The sequence below is a fragment of the Tachypleus tridentatus genome, chromosome 7, assembly GCF_004210375.1.
Source record: "Tachypleus tridentatus isolate NWPU-2018 chromosome 7, ASM421037v1, whole genome shotgun sequence".
In the NCBI taxonomy this organism is placed as follows: Eukaryota; Metazoa; Arthropoda; class Merostomata; order Xiphosura; family Limulidae; genus Tachypleus; species Tachypleus tridentatus.
Window position 1 is genome coordinate 190,507,429 of NC_134831.1, and position 24,591 is coordinate 190,532,019.

Sequence of the window (24,591 nt, forward strand, 5' to 3'; positions counted from 1 at the left end):
GACTAGTGGTGAGAAAAAAATTTGTGCCAACAGAAGGCAGTGCAAGTCAAGGAAACTTTGTGAGAAAAGGTATGATATCATACTGAATATCACTTTTTTACAGTCATTCTAATTTTCAAAGATGAGAATTCTGTAATTCTCATTACAAAATAACAGTGATGAGTGAGTTTCAAGTGTATAAATAAACCAGTATGGCTTTAACTTCAACAGAGATTTGTATAAAGTTTGGACCAAAATGGTAAAAGCTTAGTTTGATATGTCCATGAACAACTTCTGTAACAATTGCAGTCATAACTGTGTCAGAAGATTCTCAAAAGGTTATTTGATAATTTTATATTTCCTTTGAATTACGATATAAAATAAATTTGTAGAACATGATAAAGACAGTTAAATAATTCTGCACTCAACTGTACCATGGTTTTGTTTTGCAGAAAAAGTCACTGCTTTGTTTATGTTAACCCTTACTGGTGTATGTAACTATTTGAATGGGTAAAGAAAATTACTGAAAGGAATATAAAAAAATATATAAATGAACACAAAATAGATTTAAAATATATTAGGTACATTTAAACCTTTCTTAAAGAAAAGTCAACTTGTTCATAATTTTGGTATGGCAGAAACATTATTCTTGTATAACAGATCGGTGTAATATTTTTTACTTCAAAATACTTATAAAGTAAGCTCATGATTCTCAATTATTTGCAAGAGTTATGTTTAATAACAATATTATAACATTATTAGAGTCAAGTAAGTGACAAGATCCAATAGTTTCAAAGGTGATATCAATATGAAATGTAACTAATGAAACCTCAACTACAGTGAGAAGTTGTGTTAAAAAAATATTATGTGTTTTCTGTTTTCAAGATTACTGCTTATAGTGGAAACAGACAAGGTAGACAAGAGTAGTAAAACATGTTCCATGTATAGGGTTCGGTGACAGCAAACAGCGTGACACCAAAATGTTTAACAAAAACATAATCATGTGAGATACCTTGGTAGAGCTACTGAACAAAAACATTTCATTACTACAAAACACTCATGCAAAGTGATCACAAACAACAAACTAGAGAAGAGACGGTAAAGGTAATCTGGTAAAATAAACAACATTCAACCATCAAAAAAGTATACAACAAACAACAAACTTGAGAAGAGAAATTAATGGTAATCCGGGCAAATGAACAACATTTAAGCATCAAAAATGTAAATGACAAACTTGAGAAAAAGAGAGTAATAGTAATATGGTCAAACAAAAAACAAATTTCAACCATCAAAAAGGCATACATCTATATAAGACAAGAAAGCAAACACCACAACTGCAACAGTTCCAGCTATGTAATGTAGGCTGTGCATGTGTAAAGAAGGAGCTTAATAAAGTATAAATATGAATGTTTTTATCCCAAAGTATAAAATGAAGGAAGATCTATCCCAGAGTTGTATGTGGCTTATGGTATGAAGTTTAACAACCAAATCACTGCCCAGCAAATCAGAATAACTATTAAATGTAAGGAAGTGTTAAAATAAAACTGATTCACCTTATGAAACAGCACTTTTTCTCCATTATTAATAGTGTGTTGCAAGATAACCATTCACTCTAGTGTCTTGTATATGCACATAACAGTAAACTAAATTTAATGTTTACCTGTAAGCATATCAGTACAACTGTTTATGTAAATACTAAGCCAAGTTCTTGTGCTTAGGATGTGTGTATTATAGTGCCCTCAGACAGAGGAACTTTTGTTCCTATTATGACAAGTTTTATACATGAATGGTACCAGCTTGATTACAATAATTGGAATGCATACTTACAAGAACAAGTTCTATTTCAACAATAAAAGTAACACAGCTATATACAGGATATCCAAAGAGACAACTTGACTGACTTCTACCTAAATTTTAAATTATTTAAAAAGCCCTGTCTACCAAATACAGTAGTCTTTCACACTTTACTCTCCAATAAATTTCATTATGAAAACTTACAAATACAAAACATTTGAAACACCCATACATATATACATGTTTAATTTACTTTATAATACTACTATTGGTCAAATAATTTAATAAGTGGCAACAAAAGGGTTTGAAGACATTAATAAAATCTCGACTAGCATAACTTGTTACATTAACATCTACATTCAACACACAGGGAAAAAAAACTCATTGGTGAAAAGCAACACCATGCACAGCTACATCTTCATTTAAGACTAAAAAAAATCAGTCTCTTACAACATATGGTGCACACAGCTGAACATAAGTGTTCCACTCACATGCACATTACACACCTGAAAAAGAAAACCATGCAGCCTTTGTACTTACATCTGTACATGTTGCTGGTTTGATTATCAGAAACTGACCATGAGGTGACCAACCTGAAAACCATGATTTAGGTGACATCACAATAAATTGGGATAGTGAAAATTTAATAACTCAGCCATTCTGTGAACACCTACTTTTAATAACAATCCTATCATATAATTAATATTTATCATCACAGTTCCTTAATATTTAAGTGTTCTGACAGAAATTAATCCACAACAGCAATATTCAGTACAAAAATTATGAGAAAAAATGGCCAGCTACTGAAGAAGATACTCAGTCATTATTAATAATAAATTTTACATTTTTCATGACAATCAAAAATGTATCCAATAGGACAGCATATAAAATTACACTATTCTTGAATAAAATTACTGATACTTAAAAGGCCTCTTTAAAATTAAGAGCTAAAACTGTGTGGGTTTTATTTTTTGAAGTAGCATAAAACATTACATAATAATATGATATAACATTACTAATCTTATTCCTTGTTGTATGATGAAACTTACACAATTAGTCATAGAGAGTTCTATCTAAAAACATAATTACAAAACTAAAAACATGATAGGGTGTTGAATGCTTCGAGTAAAAGATGATTTATTTTAAGATTAAAAGAACTTTTAGTCAGCTGAAAATAATATTTAAATTTAATTTAATTACTTTTTAAAACCTTTTAAATAAATGACAAACTTATTTTTTTCTAGCAAAACTTTATATTTACTTCTATAAAAAATTAGAAATAAACCTAAATTACCATTTTTTTCTTTCTGGAATGACTACAAATTGCAATAGTAAACAATAGTTATGTTTTTCAAATAGCTTAAATCTTGTGACAGTTTACATAAGCTTCCACTAAATCACTCACCAAATGAATAGCTCACTGTATTGAATGATGCAAAGTGTGAGCTACATGCATGATTACCTCATGAAAACCTTTATTATTATTACTATAAAGATGCAAATGGCACTTTAAGGGCATGACCAAGCCTTATTTGCCAGATATGAATACCCTATATGTTAATTTAATTTCACTGCAATTGATGGTGTATTTGATAATTACAGATTTTTTTGAAGTTTCGTTATAACAAAACACTTTCAATAAAATGTTTGGTTCAAATCTTCAAAAGTTGCTTTAAAGGTCAAGATAATTATAAATTTTGTAAAAATTATAATTTAACATTAGTACAGAATTGTAAATATAAAGTAAATAATGTTTTTAACCAGAACTTGGTTATTTTTGCAGATGGGTCTCATGAGACAAAGCATGTATGATAAACTTGGCAGTTTGTAGGGTTAAATTTATAAGTTAACTGAAATAACCTTTGCCAAAACATAACTGTTCTCTAAAAATCCATTCAGAAATAACTTTAATTTTTCTTAGACTAGAGTACAATTTTTAGAAGTTAGGGTCTCATTAATTCTGTAGGTTACCCCATCCCCAGATAAAGTCATAAGACACACTACCAGTTGTACTACATCATCTATGAAACATTAACCATTCCTGAACTTTTGGGCAACTTCTTAAGAAAACAGGCCAGAATCTCTGAGTGTTTGGTTTTCTCAAGATAAAAACAAGAAGTCAGAGAAACTTCAGCAGGAGAGGTGCTGTAAAACTCCCAAGTAGAAGTATGGAAGTATATCTGCAGACAGAAATGTAAACTTATGAACATATTTCATAACTTGTTCTCAAATGTAGAGGTGAGAAGAAGAAAGAAGGATAAGAGTATTAATGCAGCAAGAAGATTGTGCAAAATGCAAAATATCATTGAGCTGGTGATAATCTTAGGATAGAGAAGAACATCAACTCTATTTATGTATACCTTCCTCCAGTTGCAGTATGTTCAAATCCTCAGGCCTGGCAGGATTGAAATTTGTAAAAAAGGATGGTACTGTTTAACTATGTCATCTAGGACATATCTATGTTGTGGACCTACTGGAACAAAAGAAGCATTTTATATCTTAAAGGCTATCCACCGACAATATCAAGACTGCTTTTAGAAACACAATTTAAAGCTATGCATGTACAAAGCAAAATTCTGTTGCAAAGCAGGTGATTCAGGTACTAATGCATACCTCATATCAGTTTTATGAGTTTCAGGGCCTAAAGCAAGAGATTCCAAACTCCACCCTGAATTTCAGAAGCTTTGTTGCCAGACAAAGATATTTTGATAAGTTAAGAATGGTAAAGAGGTGTTGTAAAATAATAAATTTAACATTCAGCAATTTAACACTTAAAAAGTTGACTCTGCCATGGTGTTTACACTTTCTACAGAAATCATTTAGATTTTGTCTGGGAGAACAAAAAAGATAATTTTGGATGGTGCTTTATGCATTATTCCAGAATGAAGTTGAGTATTAATATGCACCACTACTGTTCCTATGGTGGAGAACATTCTGAGAACTTTGTTCTTCTGTCTTGCATCAAAGCTTACACAAAGAAAAGTTAACAGCTCATAAAGGCAGTGGATTATGTGGTGGGATTTTTGTTGAATGATTGTTTTGACACTGTAAACTGAGAAATAAGACTGACAGTTTGTTCAGTTAAATCTTGAGAGAAGTTTCTGATAAAGATAGAGGTGGCATAGAATTACCTGAAATATGGCTTTTATGAGAACCTCACAAACTTCAATGAGCAATGCATACATCATGATATTGCAAGGGGCTAAAGTTATTGCCACAATAATAACACCATTCTTATCATCCATGTTGTCTGTGATAGATGCAAATGTGCATTTTACTTCTTTGACAGGGTGAAAAAGGTGTTACTGAACATCAATGCTGTATTGGTATTGGACAGTTTGCTGTTACAAAGCAGAACTCTTCATTGACCATCAAGTTAGGATGGTGAATCAGCAGTTTGCAGTCAAAAATATTTCAAATACCATGAAAAATACACATGAAGCTAATATATTTGCTAATGAGAATCTGGTTGTTATAGAGTTCAAGATGAAACTACAGATTACATTTTTCAGAGAAAAGAAGAGTTTAGCACTATGGTAAGATAGGCATCAGTTGGCACTGTGTGATGATACAATAATAGCAAACGGAAAGCAATGCTTCACCTGTTACTGTGCCTCAGGAGTACTTTGATCACATCTCTTACAAAATAACAAGCTGAATTGAGAGTCTATTGTTTCAGTAGTTGATATTACTGTGTATTAGAAGGGATCTACCCAACATAAAGCAGACTGTTCAACAGTCAGATAACACAATGTGCCACAAGAACAGTCTTTTTACCCACCATTATCCCTGCACTGATTTATACTCATGCAATTAAGATAACAAGATTTATTCTTATGAACACTCAGCATGAAAACTCAGTTCAGATGCACACTTTACCAAATTGATGGAAGTCTTCAAGTCCTGATTAAACGAAGGTGTTACACTGACATAGGCAGTCAAAAGCCTGAAATCCTACAGTGCTCTGCCTAGTTGTAGCATGAAGCTTGTTAAACATGATAGATAACAGCTAGCTATTAATGGTCATAAAGAACATTAAGACTGTGGAGACTCAGTATAAGAAAGCCAATAAAAAAGCTAATGATCTGTTTTTAATCTACAGCACAGAAGCCAAAGTATTTTTGGTAATTCCCTCTTGCAAGATGGATTCTTCTATCTGCTCTGACTTGTCAATAAGGGTATTTTAATACTTTGGAATGAGTGATGGCATGCCAATCAGCACACTGTTTCAGAAATAGAAATATAGCATCAAACTGGAAACCATGCAGGAAGATGTTGGGAGAGAGAGTAATATCGAAGACGACTAGAACATATTACTTAACAATATTGTAAAGTTCTCAGACAATCAACAAGATTAAAAACAAGATTTAGAAAAGAGAAAAATCTTTTAACTCATAGGTGGCCCTTCATCAAGCATTGACATAGCCATGTTTTCTTCTTGTGGGGGTTAAGATGGAGCAAATAAATTAAAAAGCTGAAATTGATCTAAATTTTTAATACAATTGTCACCAAAAGAAATCAAATAAGATATAATAGCATTTACAGAGGCTTCATTTATTTTTTTGAAATAATACAAAATAAGTTTATTATATATATAAAAGCTGAATAATAATGTGAGGTCAGTATGTCTAGTTTTTCTTTCAAGGGAGAGGGACTTTTTTATGACAATAAAACTACATACAAGAAACAAAATTATGATATCATTGCTTTACATATTCTAACAGTTTTCAAACATTAAAATGAAGGGGGAAAAATTATGAAAGCAATGGAAAATTTGTGATTAGTAGTTGAGTATCAGATTCTTTATATGTGGCAAACTTAGAACAAAAATGTAAAATAACTTTAATAAGAGATCTGTGTTTGATGTTTTGTATTTAATATCTGTTACTATCCAAAGAAATGTTTTCAGAATAATATTTTACTGAAAATGGTGTTTAAAAAAGAAATTTGATTTTCTTTTCCATATTAAAGTCAAAGAAATAAGATACAATTTCCATAAAGGAATGATACACAGATTGTAATTAACAGTATACATACTGCATATTTTCAATAACTAACAAGATGGTAAAAGCAAATAACAATGAGATGTGAAATCTACAACTGAAAGTTTGAAATACAATCCTTCCTCATTCTGTGTACATTCCTCACCTAGAACCACATCACTTTCATCTTTTATATCTCTTTAAGGATGGCCTATAAAAACAATGTTTGAGATAAATACTGTTTTCAAACCAGCTGTAAGTAAATGGAATAATAAGATCACATCCTCATTTTACTGAACCTTTATGCTGAATATCAAGAAACTATACTGAAAATGCATTGTACCCAATGAATACATGTTCGGAAGTGATGTCTGACTGTTTACATTCTCAACACTATTAATGAATGTTTGTTGACTGTAATCTGATAAGGATAACCTAAAGGAAATAAAACTTCAATACCTTTTAAATACAGATATTATACAACTCAAACTTATTAAAACAAAATATGTAAAAATAAAATTTAAAAGGCAGAGTAAACATAACAGACAGCAATCAGTGCCTGTGCTTTTCAAAGTAAAATAAAAATGTTCACACTAGAATGGTACAAACACAAGAAAGACTACCACAAAAACTTGCAACTGGAAACAACTGGAAGAAGAAAGGACACTGTAAAATAAATGTAGTTTTGGACAAAATGACAAAATCAAATTCAATAACAAACAAAATTATAATGTGAAAATTTTGCCTCATATTTCTGTACAAGAATGTGTTTAATAACTATCAAAGTTGCAACCTAAATATAAACTAATAACAAAAACTTACTCATATTTTATGACCTAAGTAGTAAAAAATGATACATGCCAGCATAGAATCTTAAAAAAAGTGGGGGTTTGAAGAATGTGACACTGACTAATTAAGACACAAACCAGTATTAAACAAACATTTTTTTCATACGAAAAAAGCTGATAAATTATAAAATGAACAACACATTTTTTGTAACTTTTCAGATATCACACAGCAAGCATAAACTATTAAACTTGGATATGAAGTTTCAAGAAATTTACCTTTCTAAGTTCAAAGTTACAAATATCCCCCAGAGAATTACCCATTAGCTGTACTAATAACCTAATCCTACCCATCATATTTTACAGATCCTGAGATTTTTCCATTTAAAATATTCCATACTGAATACTGTACACTGACTGACTTAATAGAATGCATTTAATTCCAAACTTGCAGTCCTCTACAACACAATATATTGCCTGGAACAAATTTTCTGTTTACTGAGATAACAAGTAATGTTGGTTCAATGCATTCACACTTTCTAGTCATTCACTTACCCTATCATTACAGTAAAGTTCCACATCACCACAGATAACATAAGGATAATAAAACTATAAAGACATTTTCTATCACTCACAGTTGATCAAAACAATAATCATATCACCAACATACTTTAAATTGTTTTTTTTTGCCATTTTGACCAACCTTGGAGCAAAGTGCACATGCCATAAAATTTTCCATAATTGCACTCAATCTTTAACTAAACAACTTTATTAATTTTAGTATAATTAGCATTAGAATGCAGTATTTATATTTCAAATTTTATTTTCTGCAAGTTATAATTTCTTAACTTTAAAACAAAATATGACAAAAATTCTCAATATTCATTTTTGTTGTGATGTGACATGAGTAATCTCAATTCTGCCCTATAAGTCCATATGATTTCAATGGTATAGTATCAACCCTATTTAAGTAATGTAAACATATTCTATGATTAAAGACACGGCCATATGTACACTTTCAATATCATAATTTCTCCATTTTCTGAAATATCAATAAATCCTTCCAACCAATGACAGCAGCACTGCCCACTTATCCTTAACTTTCAAAATAGTTTTCAAAACCACATTTTTATTTAATGTACATATTTATAACCAACAGAAAGAGCTTATTTTCTATTTCAAGCTTGCAACTCTTAGTCCAGAAGAATTGACTGATACATGTGCAAAAGCAAAGTTCATACTCATAGCATTAACAGAATTTTTTAAACTATATATATATCTTAGCTAAAACTCCAGATAAATTCTAGTTATATTTGGATGTTTTACTTTTGTGATCTACATGTTATTTATGTTCTGAATTGAAAATATGAAATATACATTAATATTTTTTTCTATAACAAACTTAAAGAAATGTTAGGCCTAACTACACATGTTCCTAAATGCAGAATTTCATGCATTAAGTGCATCAGAAATGAACAAACTGTACATTGTAAAAAAACAGAAAGTAAAACTAGAATAAAACAAATACACTGTATGTGAAAAAAGAAGCAGTTGAAATTGAATATGTATAAAAAAATCAACATCTCAAAATCAAATATGAACACACACAAAACAGGTATTGTTTATTTCATTTCACTGTTTTCAATATTTTATTTTACCGTACATTGATGTTTTATCTACAGTTAATGTTAGGACAGAGAAAATAACAGATAAAATAAACCTTTACTTAAAAAACATTCAATACATATTTAGGATGTTCTAGAGATTAAGCAAATCAATTAGAAAAATTGTAAGATGAAAGGAAGCATCTTTATTCTTAACATAAAAACCATGTTGCAATCAGATTAACTCTATAAATTCACAGACAAACGTTTAGTGAAAATACTCTATTAAAATAAACAACTGTCTTTTTTGTGTAGAACAGACTTTTACTGTTTACTAAAAGCTTGATAAATTTTGTTGAATACATTCATAGTTATAATATGTACAGTTTCAAATCACACGACCCAATATTCGTGCATAGGTCAGTCTACTGGACTGAGCCTTTATTTGAGAATTTATTTTTACTACAAATTCTATAATTCTTATTTTACTTAAAGTATATTTACAAAATTTCACATTTTTAATAAACATTATAAAAATAAAATCTTTCAATTAATTTTTATTACAGATTTTAAAAAGAAATCACTTCACTTGGTCTGACTAAGAATTCACTTCACTTAGTCTGATTCAGAATTCAAGAAGTTTGAGTACAATATGACTTTTAATTTAAGAATAATCTTATTTTCATCTTCTGGTTTTCGTATTTCATTTATATAAACTCTAGAACTCTAGAACCTCCCAAATGAATAACAAAACCTTTTTTTTCTCATACAACTTTATATTTTATTTGTTATATTATCTAATGCTAAATGTCTCAATTCATTTGAATGACACAGCAACCACAAAAAAACTGCATTATCCTTTTTTCTATCTATAATAACTGCAGATTGTAACAGGAAATTACAATTATTTTTTTATTTCAAATATTCCACTTAGAACACAAAATAATAACAACTGTAAAGAATACAATGTTCTATAACTATTACAACTGGCTTTCTAATGTAGCTATAAGTGCATTAAAATAATTCCCTTACCATGTCAGAGGTGAACTATAGTAAATTTTAATAAGTGGGCCAAATAATTCAAAAGCCATGATCAGAATGAGCTAGCATTATATATAATTAAGAAAATTGAAGTATTTTCTTTCTATTGGATATAAATAACATAAAAGCAAATGTTAGAGAGAATTACTGACATTTCATGAAAGAAAGTAGTTGATAAGAAGGTGAGTTGTGTGGATTTCACTGTTTAATGTGTGTACCTACGCAAATCAAAATGACAGGAAACTATAAGCTTAGACTGTGTCTCAGCAATACCTATAACTTTGTAATTTGTATCAATACTTTACATGCAAGATCAGTTGATGTGACTGATTTTGTAATCTCAAGGTAATCACCAGTTTCCATACTATAAGTGTTAATACCTTTAGTGTATCTTCAGACAATATGGCAAGCTTTCAGTTAAACATTATCAAGTCTTTTGCACACACAAAAAAACAACAAATGTTTGAATTAATCACCTTTCCTAATGATTTGTCTGTAAATATACAGTTTTAACTGCTCTGATCACAAAATATTTATGTTAATATTAAAGACACTTTTCATTACATGAAGATTCCAAAATTCTATTTGCATAATCTCTTAAAACCCCCCAAAATAAATATCAAACCTTTTTCTCAGTATACTTTATATTTTATTTATTTTCTCTATCTCTTTATAAGCTTGGTATACTTGACTGAAATTGTGACCACTATAAAAATTACAAAGTAAATCTAAACTACCCTTTGTTCTGTTTAAAATGACAGCAGATTGTACCAGGAACCTAAGTTTGTTTATTCTCAATAATTTAAGGCTCATAACAGTATACATCTGTTTATACTTTTATTATTTTATTGCCCTTTGAACCATGTTTAACCAATAATCCTACCACAGAAGTGACAAATTCATTCATCAGGAATTGGAGTTTAATGAGCAACAACATGATGGCAGTAATAAACATGACGTGTGTGTGTGCAGTAACAAACATTTCATACGTGTATGTGCAATAACAAACATCTCACAAATGGTTGTGTAGTAACAAACATCTCACATGTGTGAGTATAGTAACAAACATTAAATTCTTGAATGTTTTGGAATATACACATTCCACCTTCAGCAAGCTATATTGAGAAGGCTAAATTAGTAGATGAAAAAATTTATAAACTTAAATATTTTATAAAAAGTAATTAAAATACAGAATCAAAAGACAACCAAATAAACAAAGAATAGGATAATGAAACAATATTATACAAATGTTCAGAACAAAGTTATCTGCAGTGAAGTTGTGTTATTATTTAAAATTGAAAATTCATTTACAATGGATAAACTTTCCTTTAATTAAAAGTTAAAAAACTGGATTATTCAGATGAGATGCTTTTGAAATTCACAATTAAGATGGAGTGGTCAATGTTCTCAGTAGTAAGCAAATTGTGGGGTGTGGTGGATTTGACAGTTGTTTTTTTTTTTATCAGTTCTGCTTGATACCCACATATGTTCACAGGCTTTCAGATGTAATTGGCATACAGTTTTGTCAATGTAAGTGGCATTACAGCCACCACATACAATCCTGGTAGATATAGAGGTGAGCAATAATTCTTTAGATTTAATAGATTTTGTATTTCAATAGATGGTTTAAGTATCATTTGTAGTTGAATTTGGAGAGAAAATATTTTAATTATTCTTAAAATTTGTGACTTTAGTATGAAACACAGCATCCATAAAAAAAGGAACAATTAGTCTTAATGGGTATTTATCAACAGTATATGGTTTGTTTGGGTACTGAAATCTGCAACAAAAAAACTTGTGTTAGAGCTCGAATAAAATGGAGAGGAGAGATTCTTTTATTACATTGTTCTTTAAGGTAGTGATTTCAGTACAAAGATTTGTTTTGTTCTGAATTTTGTGCAAAGCTACACGATGGCTACCTGCACTAGCCAACCCTAATTTTGCAGTGTAAGACTAGAGGGAAGGCAGCTAGTCATCACCACCCACTGCCAACTGTTTTACCAACAAATAGTGGGATTGACCATCACATTATAATGTCCCCACAGTATGAAGAAAGAGGTAGTTAGATGATATATGCTTTACTGAAAAGACCGAGTATAAACTTATGTTTAAACCTTTCGCTACAAGTCCATATAATATATACGAGTTCATCTGCACATTTGCACATGTTAAATATTTGCACTATAACTTTTGATACAGCAAATGCATCTTCACAAACTTTAGTAAACTTTTAGCAAAGATTACAATTATTTTGTATACAAAAAAGCAGGTTTTTTTAATGAAATATGTTTACCAAAACTTGTTTGTGAAAATTGTCTGTTTCGTTACTAGCTGTTTCTAAAAAACAAATCTCCCTCATGGTTTAGTTCTAATATTTCCCAGTCTATATGCCTAAAATTAAAGTCACCCACAATTATAACCCCATTAACAGAAGAAATATTTATCTCATTAATTTCATCTGGTTGTATGTAAAAAATTCTAACAAAAAGTCTTCTCCCCTTATATCCACCAACAGAAACTAAAACAGGTTCATTCTCCTTGATACTAACTACAATATCCTCAACTTCAACAAGATATAGTTTATATTTAACCTTTAAAGCCACTTCTCCCCTTTCTTTAGTACTCTTATCATTACTAAATAACTTAATACTCTGTATTTCAGAGAAACTGTTGATATTAAAATTGTCAACATTTAAACAAACTTCAGTTACTCCCATTATATTAACCCTCCCTTTTCTAACCCTCTGCTCTAAAGTTATCTATTTTAATCCTTATACTTCTGATATTAAAGTAATAATAATTTAACCTACTCTTAGTACTGCTTCTGTACTTTGTTCATCCTGGCCCTCAATAGGAACTAACTCTAGTTTAAAGCTACTCTAACATGTGAGTTAATAAACAGTCATTACAAACAAGCCAGTCTGTCATATTTAAATGTGAACAATTCATTCCAAGAAACACCCTTTTCCCACTGAACTTACTTCCAAAGTCCAATTGACCAATTTGCTCATCCTTAGATATTAATACTTTCTACACAGGGTCAAGCAATGACACTGACCTAGTAACCACAAAGTAATCATCAGTTCCCAATGTATAACTTTTAAAAGTTTTTGTTTGTCTTTAAGAAATTTGGCAAACTTTCAGTAAACATTACACAATAAATCAGACATAATTGATTAAATATTCATATGTGAGAGTTGTCTGTGAATACATGAATCAGTATTAACTGTTCTGAATGCAAAGTGATTTTTATATTCAGATTAAAGTACTTTACTTCATCTGGTAATTTTCAAATTCATTTGCATAACTTTTAAAACCTCCTAAAAAATATTAAACTTTTTCAGTATACTTTATATTTTATTTGTTATTTTCCATATGGACTTGGCTGATCTGACAAAACCTGTAACCACCATAAAGAGCAAGAAAAAAAAAACAGTATATACCAAATTTACCCCCTTTTTTCATTCTAAAATAACAGTAAGTTGTAACAGCACGCAAATTATTTATTCTAAATAATGTAAAGTTTGTAACATCTGTTTATAATAATTTCACTGCTTTACTATGCTTTGAACCACATCTAAATAGTTATCCTGTCATACAAGTAGTAAAATACATGGAGAATGTGTAGTTCATGTTATGATATTGAATGATGTAACACAAGCAACTTGTGGGCATACCTCATGAAAAATATTTATCAATATTATATTTTCATTACAATGCATAATATAAATAATTACAAGTTTTTAATTTAGACATTTTAGTTACCTTTATAACTATTAATTACGAATATACAGGAAAAACAAGAAATACCTATGACTTCTTTTATTGTTGTTTGCTGCTGATGAAATTTAAGCCTACTTTTTTCATAATCATACACCAGCACTAAATAATTTTTATTCATTTAAATAATGCAAATAAGACTACAGAATGATAACACGTGCAAAACAAGCAATTTCTTATAACTATCAGAATTTAATTAGTTTTCTCATTGGGACAAAAGGGGCTTCAATTAATTCACTATGCTGCTTGATCTTTTGAATAAAGGACAAAAATGAAATCAACATAACTTTATACATCATGTTATATATTAATACTTTGTTTAGGAATGATATAATATAAAATATCAGAAAGAATTATTGGCAATTTGTGAAAGAAAGAATGCACAAGATGGGCATAACAAGTGGATATGATTTTCCAATTTATGTTTCTGTAAACACACAAGACTGATGATATTAAAACTTAGATTTTGCTCTGGTAATATCTACATTATAATGAGTAATTTACATTAAATTCCATATTTCAGAGAGGAGTGGTAAATAAATTAGGTAAGAGGGAAGACTTACAGAACAAATGTAATCACTTGGGAATGTTGAAGGTTTTTTTAAAAAATATTTCTTTACTGAATTTAAGAACTTAAAACTTGCATAATATCAAAGTTTACTTTATTAACTACTTCTTGATGACAAGTTTATTAAAATACATTGAGAATAATTAGTTTAAGTACATTTTGAATACAACTATAAAAGTTCATAACATGGCACATTTTGACCTTCCCATAGACAAAGGTTTAACCTAAACCTAGCATGACCAATTTATAATTTCATCCCTACAAATAATACTCAGCAATATCTCTGACACATTATTTTAGGCCTCATTCCTTAACCTAATAAACAATTTTAATTCTGTAGCTGAACAAACACTGTTATTAGTTAATGTAATACTTAAGAGGAACAATATTAACCCTATAAAAACAAAGTTGGTTAATCTGACCAACCCTGACACTGTAAAATTATCCATACTCTCAACTTACAAAATGTAGCTTCATAAAGTTTGACACGTTTTTAGTGCATATTTAAAGTCAGTTGTCTGTAAATTTCTAAAACCTCTGTTAGCTGGTCTAAGAGAAAGGTGATTTTCATGCTCAGAATATACATACTTCTTTTAGTCTTAGTTTGAAGTTTCATTTATAACCTTTAGAACCTCCTAAATAAATACAAGTTTGTTTGTTCTTCAGCAAAATTTGTATTTCATCCTTTATTTTGGCAATTATTTATTTATTAACTGTAAAGAAATCATGGGTGAAATGAAAAATATGAAATACAACAAAAGTCATTTTTTCCTCTGCACTGGCTACAGTATTATTTAGAAAATTCTAAATTCCATACATTAAAACCTTTTCACATCTGTTTACTTTTACATTTTTACTGATGCACTCTGTGCCCACTATAACAGTTACCTCACATAAAAAGTAAGAACTCAAACTGTGAGCACATTAACTATTACACACCTTGCTTAAAATAGTGAAAATTTATGCATTTTATTTCACTGAAGTTTTGTTAAGCAATGCTCAAAAGTTTATAAACTGTACACTTTGAGAAAAATTATATTACAATAAATTAAAAATAAATTACAGAAAACACAAACCAAGAATTTATACTATTCACTGCATATTGATTTTATTTGTACTGGAGTAAAAATCTTAGATGAATATCCCTAAGCCTTACTGAGTATCACAAATTTAGATTTTCAGATTAAAATTAATGTAGTTTTTGAATATGCATTGGCAAACACAAATTATATGAGAATCAGTAGAATAGAATGTCTCAAAGATTAGAAACTTTATACAGCTTTCTACATAAGTTATACACAGGTTAAAAAACTTCCATTACTTTTTGGAACATTAAATTTAATCAACACAAACCAATAATTCTCCTCTAGTGACAGCTTTGGATAAAAAAATTGTAAGATTTGTGTAGAGATGCATAGGAGAAAACAACTTACTAATTCCAAACAAATTAGTTAGGAATTACGAAATTGTTTTCTCCCCAGTTACGGTAAGCAGGCATGTGGGTCAGATGGCATTGATCACAGCCAGTCTCTCTCAAGATTATAGGAAATGATCACTGCCTCGTGGGTTATTGCCAACCCTCCATGAAAAATGGGAAGATTATGAAGGGGAGCAAATTGAGAGATCAATAGCAGTAAAGGACTGACTAGATGCATAGAAATAAGTAGAAGAACCAGTATTGAAAAGAGAAAGGTTGTGATCAGAGAGCATACGCTCTATAAAGCGACCCCGCCTATCAATATCAGCACTTCCCCAGAGGGGATGATGTCCATTAAAGTCCCCTGGGATTAAAGAGGGAGATGGCAACTATTCAATGAGAGCATCAAGGTCTGATTGATCACAGGTCTCTCCAGGCAACAGGTAGAGAGAACAAACAGCAATGGTACGACCCAAGGAAACACGAATGGCTACAGCCTCCAAGGGTGTGTCGAGTGGCAAAAACAGGGTGGGCATATGCTGATCAACTAACAGTGCCACCCCTCCATCACACAGCCTGTCATTTCTGTACAAAGAAAACTGCCAAAAGATGACTGTACTGGCAGGTTTCAGAAATGTTTCCTGTGAGGAAAGACATACAGGATGGAAGGAAGCAATCAGTGTTTTGACATCACCCAGATTACAACGCATACCTCCACAGTTCCATTGCATCAAGATGGCCAGTTGGTGAAATGGTTGGAGAGCTTTTCTGTTTATGATCATGTCTTTTTTCTTTATTGCCTTTATGTGAGGGAGGTCTATTGACCTCCATGGTTCCTGTCCTGAGTCGATTGGGCAGGTCTTTGCTCTTGGAAGAGGATTCTAGTGACTGAGGACATGAACAAATGATATTTTATATCTTGGGGTGGGAAAAGAAGATGTACCCTTGAAATGACTGTACCCAGAACCAAAAGAAGTGGATCTTGGGGTTTGCTGGAATGTATAGAAGGGACAGAGATGGCTGTTGAAGTTGATTCATCAACCTTTTTAACCATGGAGGTCAAAAGACTTTTCAATTGATTTGAGAACAATTCTTTTGGAGGCACAGAGATCCATCTGCACTCGCACTGTAGTAGTGGGACAAAGTGCAGCAACATACGTCCAAGATGAAGTGGTGGACAGAAACTTTCGAATCTCAAGGTAAATAATGTTTTAAATCATTTTCAAATGCTGCACCTATTTTTATTCCAACCAATTAGGGCAAGAACGAAATTAGGACAAGTGAGAACCATTGCAGTTAATGCAATGAGGGTCTGTTTCACACTTATAAGCATCATGGTCCCTACCACTGCAACAAGCACATGTCAAGGAACCACAACAATGTCTTTGAGTGATCAAACAGCTGTCACTGGAAACATTTGAGAAGGTTTGGAATGTATGGTCATACCTTGCTGTTAAGATAACCTGCCTTGATGATGGAATGTGGACATGGTGATGTAAATGTCAGAATGAGGACATTGCTCAGCATCATAATTCCATCTTTGCGAATGGAGATACTCATCACTGCAAAAACTCCTTAGGTAGAGAAACCAGCAAGAATATCCGACTAAGAGATGATCCTTCAAATCCCTCTCAACAATAACCCCTCGTGACGAATTCAACGCAGTACGAGGCGTAATCTCAATAGGTATATCCCCAATTGCCTTTGAATGCAAGAGGAGTTCACTGTGTTTAGATGTGGATGTTTCAACCAATATGTCACCAGAGCAAAGCTTTTTGACTGACTTTGGAGAGCCAGCAAGTCCCTCTCATCCCTTCGAAATAAAAAAAGGGAGACATTTGCCTTAAAGGTTTACCTGAAAGAGAATGTATTATAAGAAAATGAGGTACAGGTGTTACAGATGTTGAAGACTGCTGCTAAGAATGTTCAATACGTGGTCATTTACCTATGGACTGTTTATTCACTATTTTATTTAAGTTTTTATTTGGAAGATTCTTAATAAAAAAAGAACATTTCAATGCCCACTGACCCCATCCATCATGGAGTCCTATGAGGGGATGCACTACAATGCCAAACAAGGACACTACAGCAACACCATGGTTTCATGAGCACTATAGCCAAACACCAGCATCAGATACAATGTTCATAATGCCTGCTGAAAACATTCAACACTGGTACTCGGTTGACCCTAGCCCAAGTGGACCAGCCCAAAGCCACCCATCTACACGAATTCAAGGCCAAAGTGGTGAGTTAGGGTTGGACCCCTCAACCACCAGTATCCTCTCTTCCCCTTCAGGGGTCACCATGCATGGCAAACACGTGGGTGGATGTTTAGATCCTAGAGGAGGTAAACTGAAAGAACAGAACCTTCCCTGGGAGGTCTCCTTGCCATGTACAGGAATCCACACCAAGGGGTAACTGTTAATTACAAGATACAGTTACTCTACACACACACACACACAAAACAGAAAACTGTTATTTAAATTTATTTTGTATTTTTAAACTAATCATATCACCCTCCATTATTAATTTTGCTACAGTTAGTGTTAGGGTAGAGAAAATAACAGATAAAATATACAGTTTCACTAACAAAACTTTTAAGTATTTCTTTAAAACATTCTAGTAGTCACGGAAATAAAATATGAAACTGTCAGATGAAAATAAATATTTTCAATTTAAGTATGAAAATCACCTTGCACACAGACTGATTTAACCAAAGACTTTATAAATTCATAAAGTCTTTAGTTAAAAAAATACTGAAGACAGTTGTTACAAGATTGGTCTAAATAATCAAGCTCATATACTAAGAGTTGAAAACAATCACTGATTATTGGCAATATATTTAAAAGTGTCTAATTTTCATAGTAACACGTTCCTAACACATGTACACAAAGCTGAGCTTAACTCTGCAATTTCTTCTTCTATTGAGGTCCATACTATATATCTAAGAACTGAACACCACACCCACACACACAGTAAAGGACTGAATGTTTATTCTTTCTCATAATAAGATTTATACCATTTATCAATGTAATTCACACCATACAAACAAACAAAGTACTCATCAAACTCTATATTTTCTAACTAGTTTAATACTAAAAAATGAACTGCATATTACATATCCACAGTTTACACCTTCAACACTGCATTACTCCTTCTAACAAGTTTTGAAGAATGTAAGATGGATTTGAGCAATCCATATAAAAAACATACACCTAACCCTGCAATGTTTCTTCAAACAAATGCTTATTATGTGTCACTCAACTGGATATATTCACACAGTACTGAACCTGACACTGCATTCCTTCTGTTAAGTATCATTACAAAGAAAAGAGAAATTGTTACAACACATATTTAGTACAAATCCATATAATGAGAAACTACAATATGGTATTTACAATTTTCACTGAAGTAATTACTAGATTATCTGAAAGTTTAATATGAAGATACTGAAATAAAAAATAAATAAAAAATGACTAAAACAATAGAGCTGAGTCTTACCTGGTGAGCCAATATTTTGATACGTTCCATCCCGAATACCACGTAAACTGCCATTAGTAGATTGTGTAAATGAAAGAGGATTTGGATAACCTTGAGGAGTATTTAACTGGCTAGTTAAAGTAGTTGTAGCACCTGGAGTTCCATTCTACAAACACAATATTAATTCTACAAAACTGAAAACGTTCAAGCACAAATTAACATGTTTTAATAAATTTGAATTAAAAATACTTAACACTAGGTTCAACTAGTTACCTAAAACTTAAGACACTTATCTTCTAATATAATCTGTAAGTTGTAGAATTGCAAACAAGTTATTTAGGGATTTTGCTTGTTAAAGTTCTAATGAATAAGCAATAAATGTAAGACACCATTCACAATATTTTTACTTAATATTGAAGTTTTAAACATGTAGGCTAAGTAAATTATATGTAGCAATCACTTTCTGATCATCTAATGAATGTTACAAAGCAGTCAAACTTGTGTTAACAAAACCATGCTCTTCAAAATGGATTTCACCCAAATAGTTCAACTTGAACACATGACACTAGGGAAGAACTCCTTTATAGTTCTAGTTTGTTATATGCACAGTAACAGTGATAAAAAAAATTCTATAACTTAAATTACAGACATTTAACTTGTAAGTTTCTTCACACATTAGGAAATCAGAGCAAAAACTTCAGAATTTAAATTTATCCAATAAAATTTTTATTCACTTCATACTTAGAAATTCCAAAAAATTTCAAATTTTGATTTTGGTTCAATGTCAGTGAGAGTTAAATAAAATAATCAGTGTTTGTGAATGGCAGTTTATTTTCTTCTTCTAAGAACAATATGGCATTCATAACCTTCTACGAGGAAAATTACAATAGGCTGTTACGTAATTCTCTCTATCTCAGCTTCAAGAAGTTAAGGAAACTCACCTAAACACATCAAGAAAGCTCTTTTGTTTACCATTACTTGAAGCTGTAAAAGCTGATACACTTTGTAGTTCAGGAAAGATTTGTGTAGGGATCAGAATAAAATGATAAAAGATTAACTATATATGTTGCCTAAAGATATCTGTGAACAATTTCTGCTATGCATGATTCATGATGACAAGATACTCACTTGAAGCAAAAATGTATTCTCAAGACAGCTGGTATGGGAATTAAAACTTTCATTAAAATAAAGTACATTCCAACCTTCTTAGATCATCTTCAGGTCTATGGTCACTATCCTGAACTTTTTTAAAACTTCCTTTATCATTTAAATTATGATATTGAATTTTGACAGGAAATGTCCTTCATGGAATGAAATGAACTAGGCTTAGTTAATTCATTTTTCACCTGATTGTGGTCAAGTTTTGTTTTGCAGACAAGGCTGATGTATTAGACAGTGTTCACATTAGAGCCAAAATATCACAAAAAAAAATTAAATATATATAAATGAATACAAAGAGGTGTAAGATTGATCAAAATATTAACAGAAATATTCTTATAAACTGTTCATAAAAGGATAGCTTCCTTTCAGTTTTGTATGAGGAAAAAAGTTGTTTTTTGTACACAACTTACAGTAAACATGGTGAAACTATGTGGATTTTTTAAAATCAAAACAAACATAAAATTTACAGTTTAATGAAACAAAACTTTTGAAGGAAATATAATGTAAAAAAAAATGTAAAATGAATAAATAAAGGTATGAATTTTTTACTCGTTTCTTGAAAACGTACATCATGAAATTTTATTACACTTTCAAAGCTTCATATTCATTTATTTGCAGAAGTTACATATTTTGTAGAAAGTTTATTCAAATTATTTAATCCAGTAGATTTACTTATATAATACAAAAGTACAAACCTTACAAAAGATGCACTGAACTGACTCGTCTGAATATTTAATAGTTACCTTGTACATATAAGTTATGCCATGACTCAGTAAAAACTTAATTTTATATATATGACATTCCTAAATACAACAATAACAAAGACCTCTTCAGTCACTGTATTCTAAAACTTATAATAGTACTTCTTAAATGACAGCTCTATTGCACTTTGTATTGAATACTTAGTCATACTTATTTTATAGTCTTAGGATAACTATAAATAAATAAACATGAGTAATGTATAAAATAAACATTCAGCTCTGCAAAAGGCAAAAATAATTGTGCAAGGATATGAAACAAAAAATTAGGCAGTTTTAAAATTATACTAAATAGAATCAATTACAAAACATACCTAATATTACAGTAAACAAGGTAAACTAGAGCTGGTGGAAGTAACTGAAAAATAACAAGTAACCTTTCACACAACAAATAGATAAAAAATGCACCCTTAACATTCAACAAACCTTGAGGTGACCCATTTTCACTGCTCCGTAATTCCCTGGGCCTGAAATACTTCCTTCAGGAACCATATATCCTCTTCTGTCTATTACACTGGTAAATAAGTGTGAGTTAAAAAATTTGGAAACCACATTATTTTTAATGAAGATTCTTAGATTTAAAACAGCTTACACACAAAATAGTTTCTAACTATTTTAATATATAGGGTTGTAACTATTGCAATATACTTAACAATAATCTTGTCATTTATTCACAAATAACGGTATTTCTCACATAACTTACACTTAAAAAAAAAGTTCACAAGTGTTGCAATAAACATCCAAGTCTGTAATTCTATACAGTTCTGTAGAATATATTCTTTAATGTTCTAAATTCAATAACTGTAATTACAATTGCAGTATGGCATCTATCAAAGTAATGAACACTACAAGTAATATGTAACTGTCATCTGTTTCATAAAGTGTTCTATTTCATACCTAGGAGGAGATGCCACACATAATACTGCAACACAGTTGCTAATAAAAGACCCTTGACTATATGGATTAAAAACTTCCCGTCCTCTTCGACTGGAGAAGGAACCTTTAATCTATATAAATAAAACAAATTTATATCTCAAACAGACACTTCTTATTATAGTGAATTAAAAGTAAAGATATGATGAGGTTCAAATGATTCTCCAATTCAGTTGTAATAACAGTTTCATCAATTTTTCGTACAAAACTGTCAGCCAGAAATGACATAACAATCCTTCTGTATGGCAAATATTTAAACAACAGATCTATCATCAAAGATGTTAGTATGTCACAAATAAATCCTTCTGTTATCTAAAAATAAGTAGAAACAGCACATGGTGACATATAACTTAAAGTGTAAAAAGAAGGGTGGAAATTTTTACATTAGTAGAAAATAAATATTCAAACAACTGTTTCTGACAATGAATGCATTAAAAATATGGGACATTTTACTAATTTTGTAGTGTTCTTTATCACAATATTTGTGTTGCTGGTTCTCAACTTTGGTTTTTCAGAAATTTACATATGGTACAGAAACTAAGTTATTATATATATTTGATTTAAAAAAACAAAAAATAAGAATATTTACAATTCTGTTTCTTTCTTGATTTGTATTAGTGGTAAAAGTATTTTTAATTAGATTGTAAATGTTGACTGTTATACCACTTTAGCAGCATGAAGAAAAACACTTGTAACTTTTCTATTGTATCAGTGATAAGGATACTCAACACTATGTTATTTGTCTTACATGGGCAATAAAAGTAATTATCATGTTCCTTTACTTCTTGCTGTTATAACAGTAATCACTTCCAGTGTGTTTCTTATCTGGCTAGAGGCAGCCAAATATTTATTTACTGGGATAAATTATATTGGGTTTGTCTTAACAATGACAATATTATTAATAATGGTACTTACATCTTCATTCGTTGTCTGGTTTGAAGTAGTCAAGTATGTGTGAAATCCTGCTAGACCTAGGATTGACCAAACTGAAAAAAAACATACCACACCTTCCACAACAGTGGGAATGTTAAAGAAAAAAACTTCAGGCATATTTATATAAATACATACACCACAAATAACATTTAAAAAATCTTTAATAAACCAAACATGTAAACTATAAAACAAAAAACAGGAAATGCTGTATTATAAAACCAAATGTCTTGTTAACTGGCTACACATTACTGTTGGTCCGTAACAAAAAAAGTCATACAATTCTTAACAAAAATAGAGAAATAATAACTGTATTCAACAAGTTATTATAACTTAACAGTCAAAAGTAATTGTGCAAAAATTGTATTGTTTCCTCAACACATAAAAAGATTTTCAACACAAACATGAATAAACATTGGCATGAAATTTTTCTGGATAAAATATGTTGTTGTTTTCAGTAAACAAAATTATTAGAATTTCTGTCAAATGTTACTTGACCTCCTTTAAAGACTCAAAATTTATGATGAATGCCAAACAAGCAACAAAAATTAACTCAGTTTCCATGCAGGCTTTTGCAAACTCATACCTTATATACAGCTACCATATAGTAATATCTTACACATCATTTCATTAATTATAAAATAAGAAAAGGTACGACACGCTGCAATGAAGTACACATTCTATAAGGATATCTTGCTGGTGATTCTTTAACAGCTTCAAGAAAGTTTGTTTTCCTGGAAACTATAAAAGAAATAAGAAAAAACACAAGTGTTATGAAACAAAACTGAATTATAATCTAAATGGCTTTGTACTTGTAGTTATTTTTCAAAATAACATTTCATGGCATGCATAACTATCATTCCTTTCATACACATCTTATGCATATAACACTAGTAAAACACAGAAATTATGATGGTTATGGTACAGGTTGTCAGGTGATTCTTAAAACAATTGATAACACATTTAAAATATCACTTTTTAAGAAAAAAATACAAATGATATTCCATATTTTTGGTAAAAATTACATTTTTCTCCTTCTAGGATAGTTTGGTTTCTTTTTAATTTCACAGAAAGCTACACGAGGGCTATCTTTGCTACCTATCCCTAAGTTAGCAGTAAAGACTAAAGGGAAGGTAGCTAATCATCACTGCCCACTATCAACTCTTGGGCTACTCCTTCACCAATGAATAATTGGATTGATTGTCACATTATAATGCTCACACAGCTGAAAGGGATAGAATGTATCTCAGAATGGCTGGTATGGATATTAACACTTTTACTAATAAAGCAAAGAACAACGTTTCAACCTTCCTAGGTCATCTATAGGTTAATAAAGAGAGTGTTTGCCACTAACCATTGCTGGACATGTGTCTTAGGGA

General features: G+C 30.7%; 1 protein-coding gene across 11 annotated transcripts in view; it reads right to left on the bottom strand.

The window, feature by feature from the left end:
• LOC143257540 (palmitoyltransferase ZDHHC14-like) overlaps positions 1-24,591 on the bottom strand; it is an 84,332-nt gene that overhangs the window by 26,849 nt on the left and 32,892 nt on the right. For 8 of the 11 annotated variants that reach the window (XR_013031916.1, XM_076516360.1, XM_076516354.1 and 5 more), the window contains exons 5-9: positions 23,905-23,953; positions 23,198-23,300; positions 22,247-22,356; positions 21,776-21,863; positions 19,452-19,596 (exon numbers count right to left, since the gene is read on the bottom strand). Coding sequence is in view for 10 of the 11 variants with exons in the window: in XM_076516360.1 (XP_076372475.1) it covers positions 19,452-19,596; positions 21,776-21,863; positions 22,247-22,356; positions 23,198-23,300; positions 23,905-23,953 (495 nt within the window). In the remaining variant the exon portion in view is untranslated. Of the gene's footprint in view, positions 1-2,313; positions 2,367-6,222; positions 6,967-18,921; positions 19,258-19,451; positions 19,597-21,775; positions 21,864-22,246; positions 22,357-23,197; positions 23,301-23,904; positions 23,954-24,591 lie in introns of those variants that run through there. The other 3 variants (XM_076516357.1, XM_076516362.1, XM_076516358.1) reach the window with 3 other exon arrangements.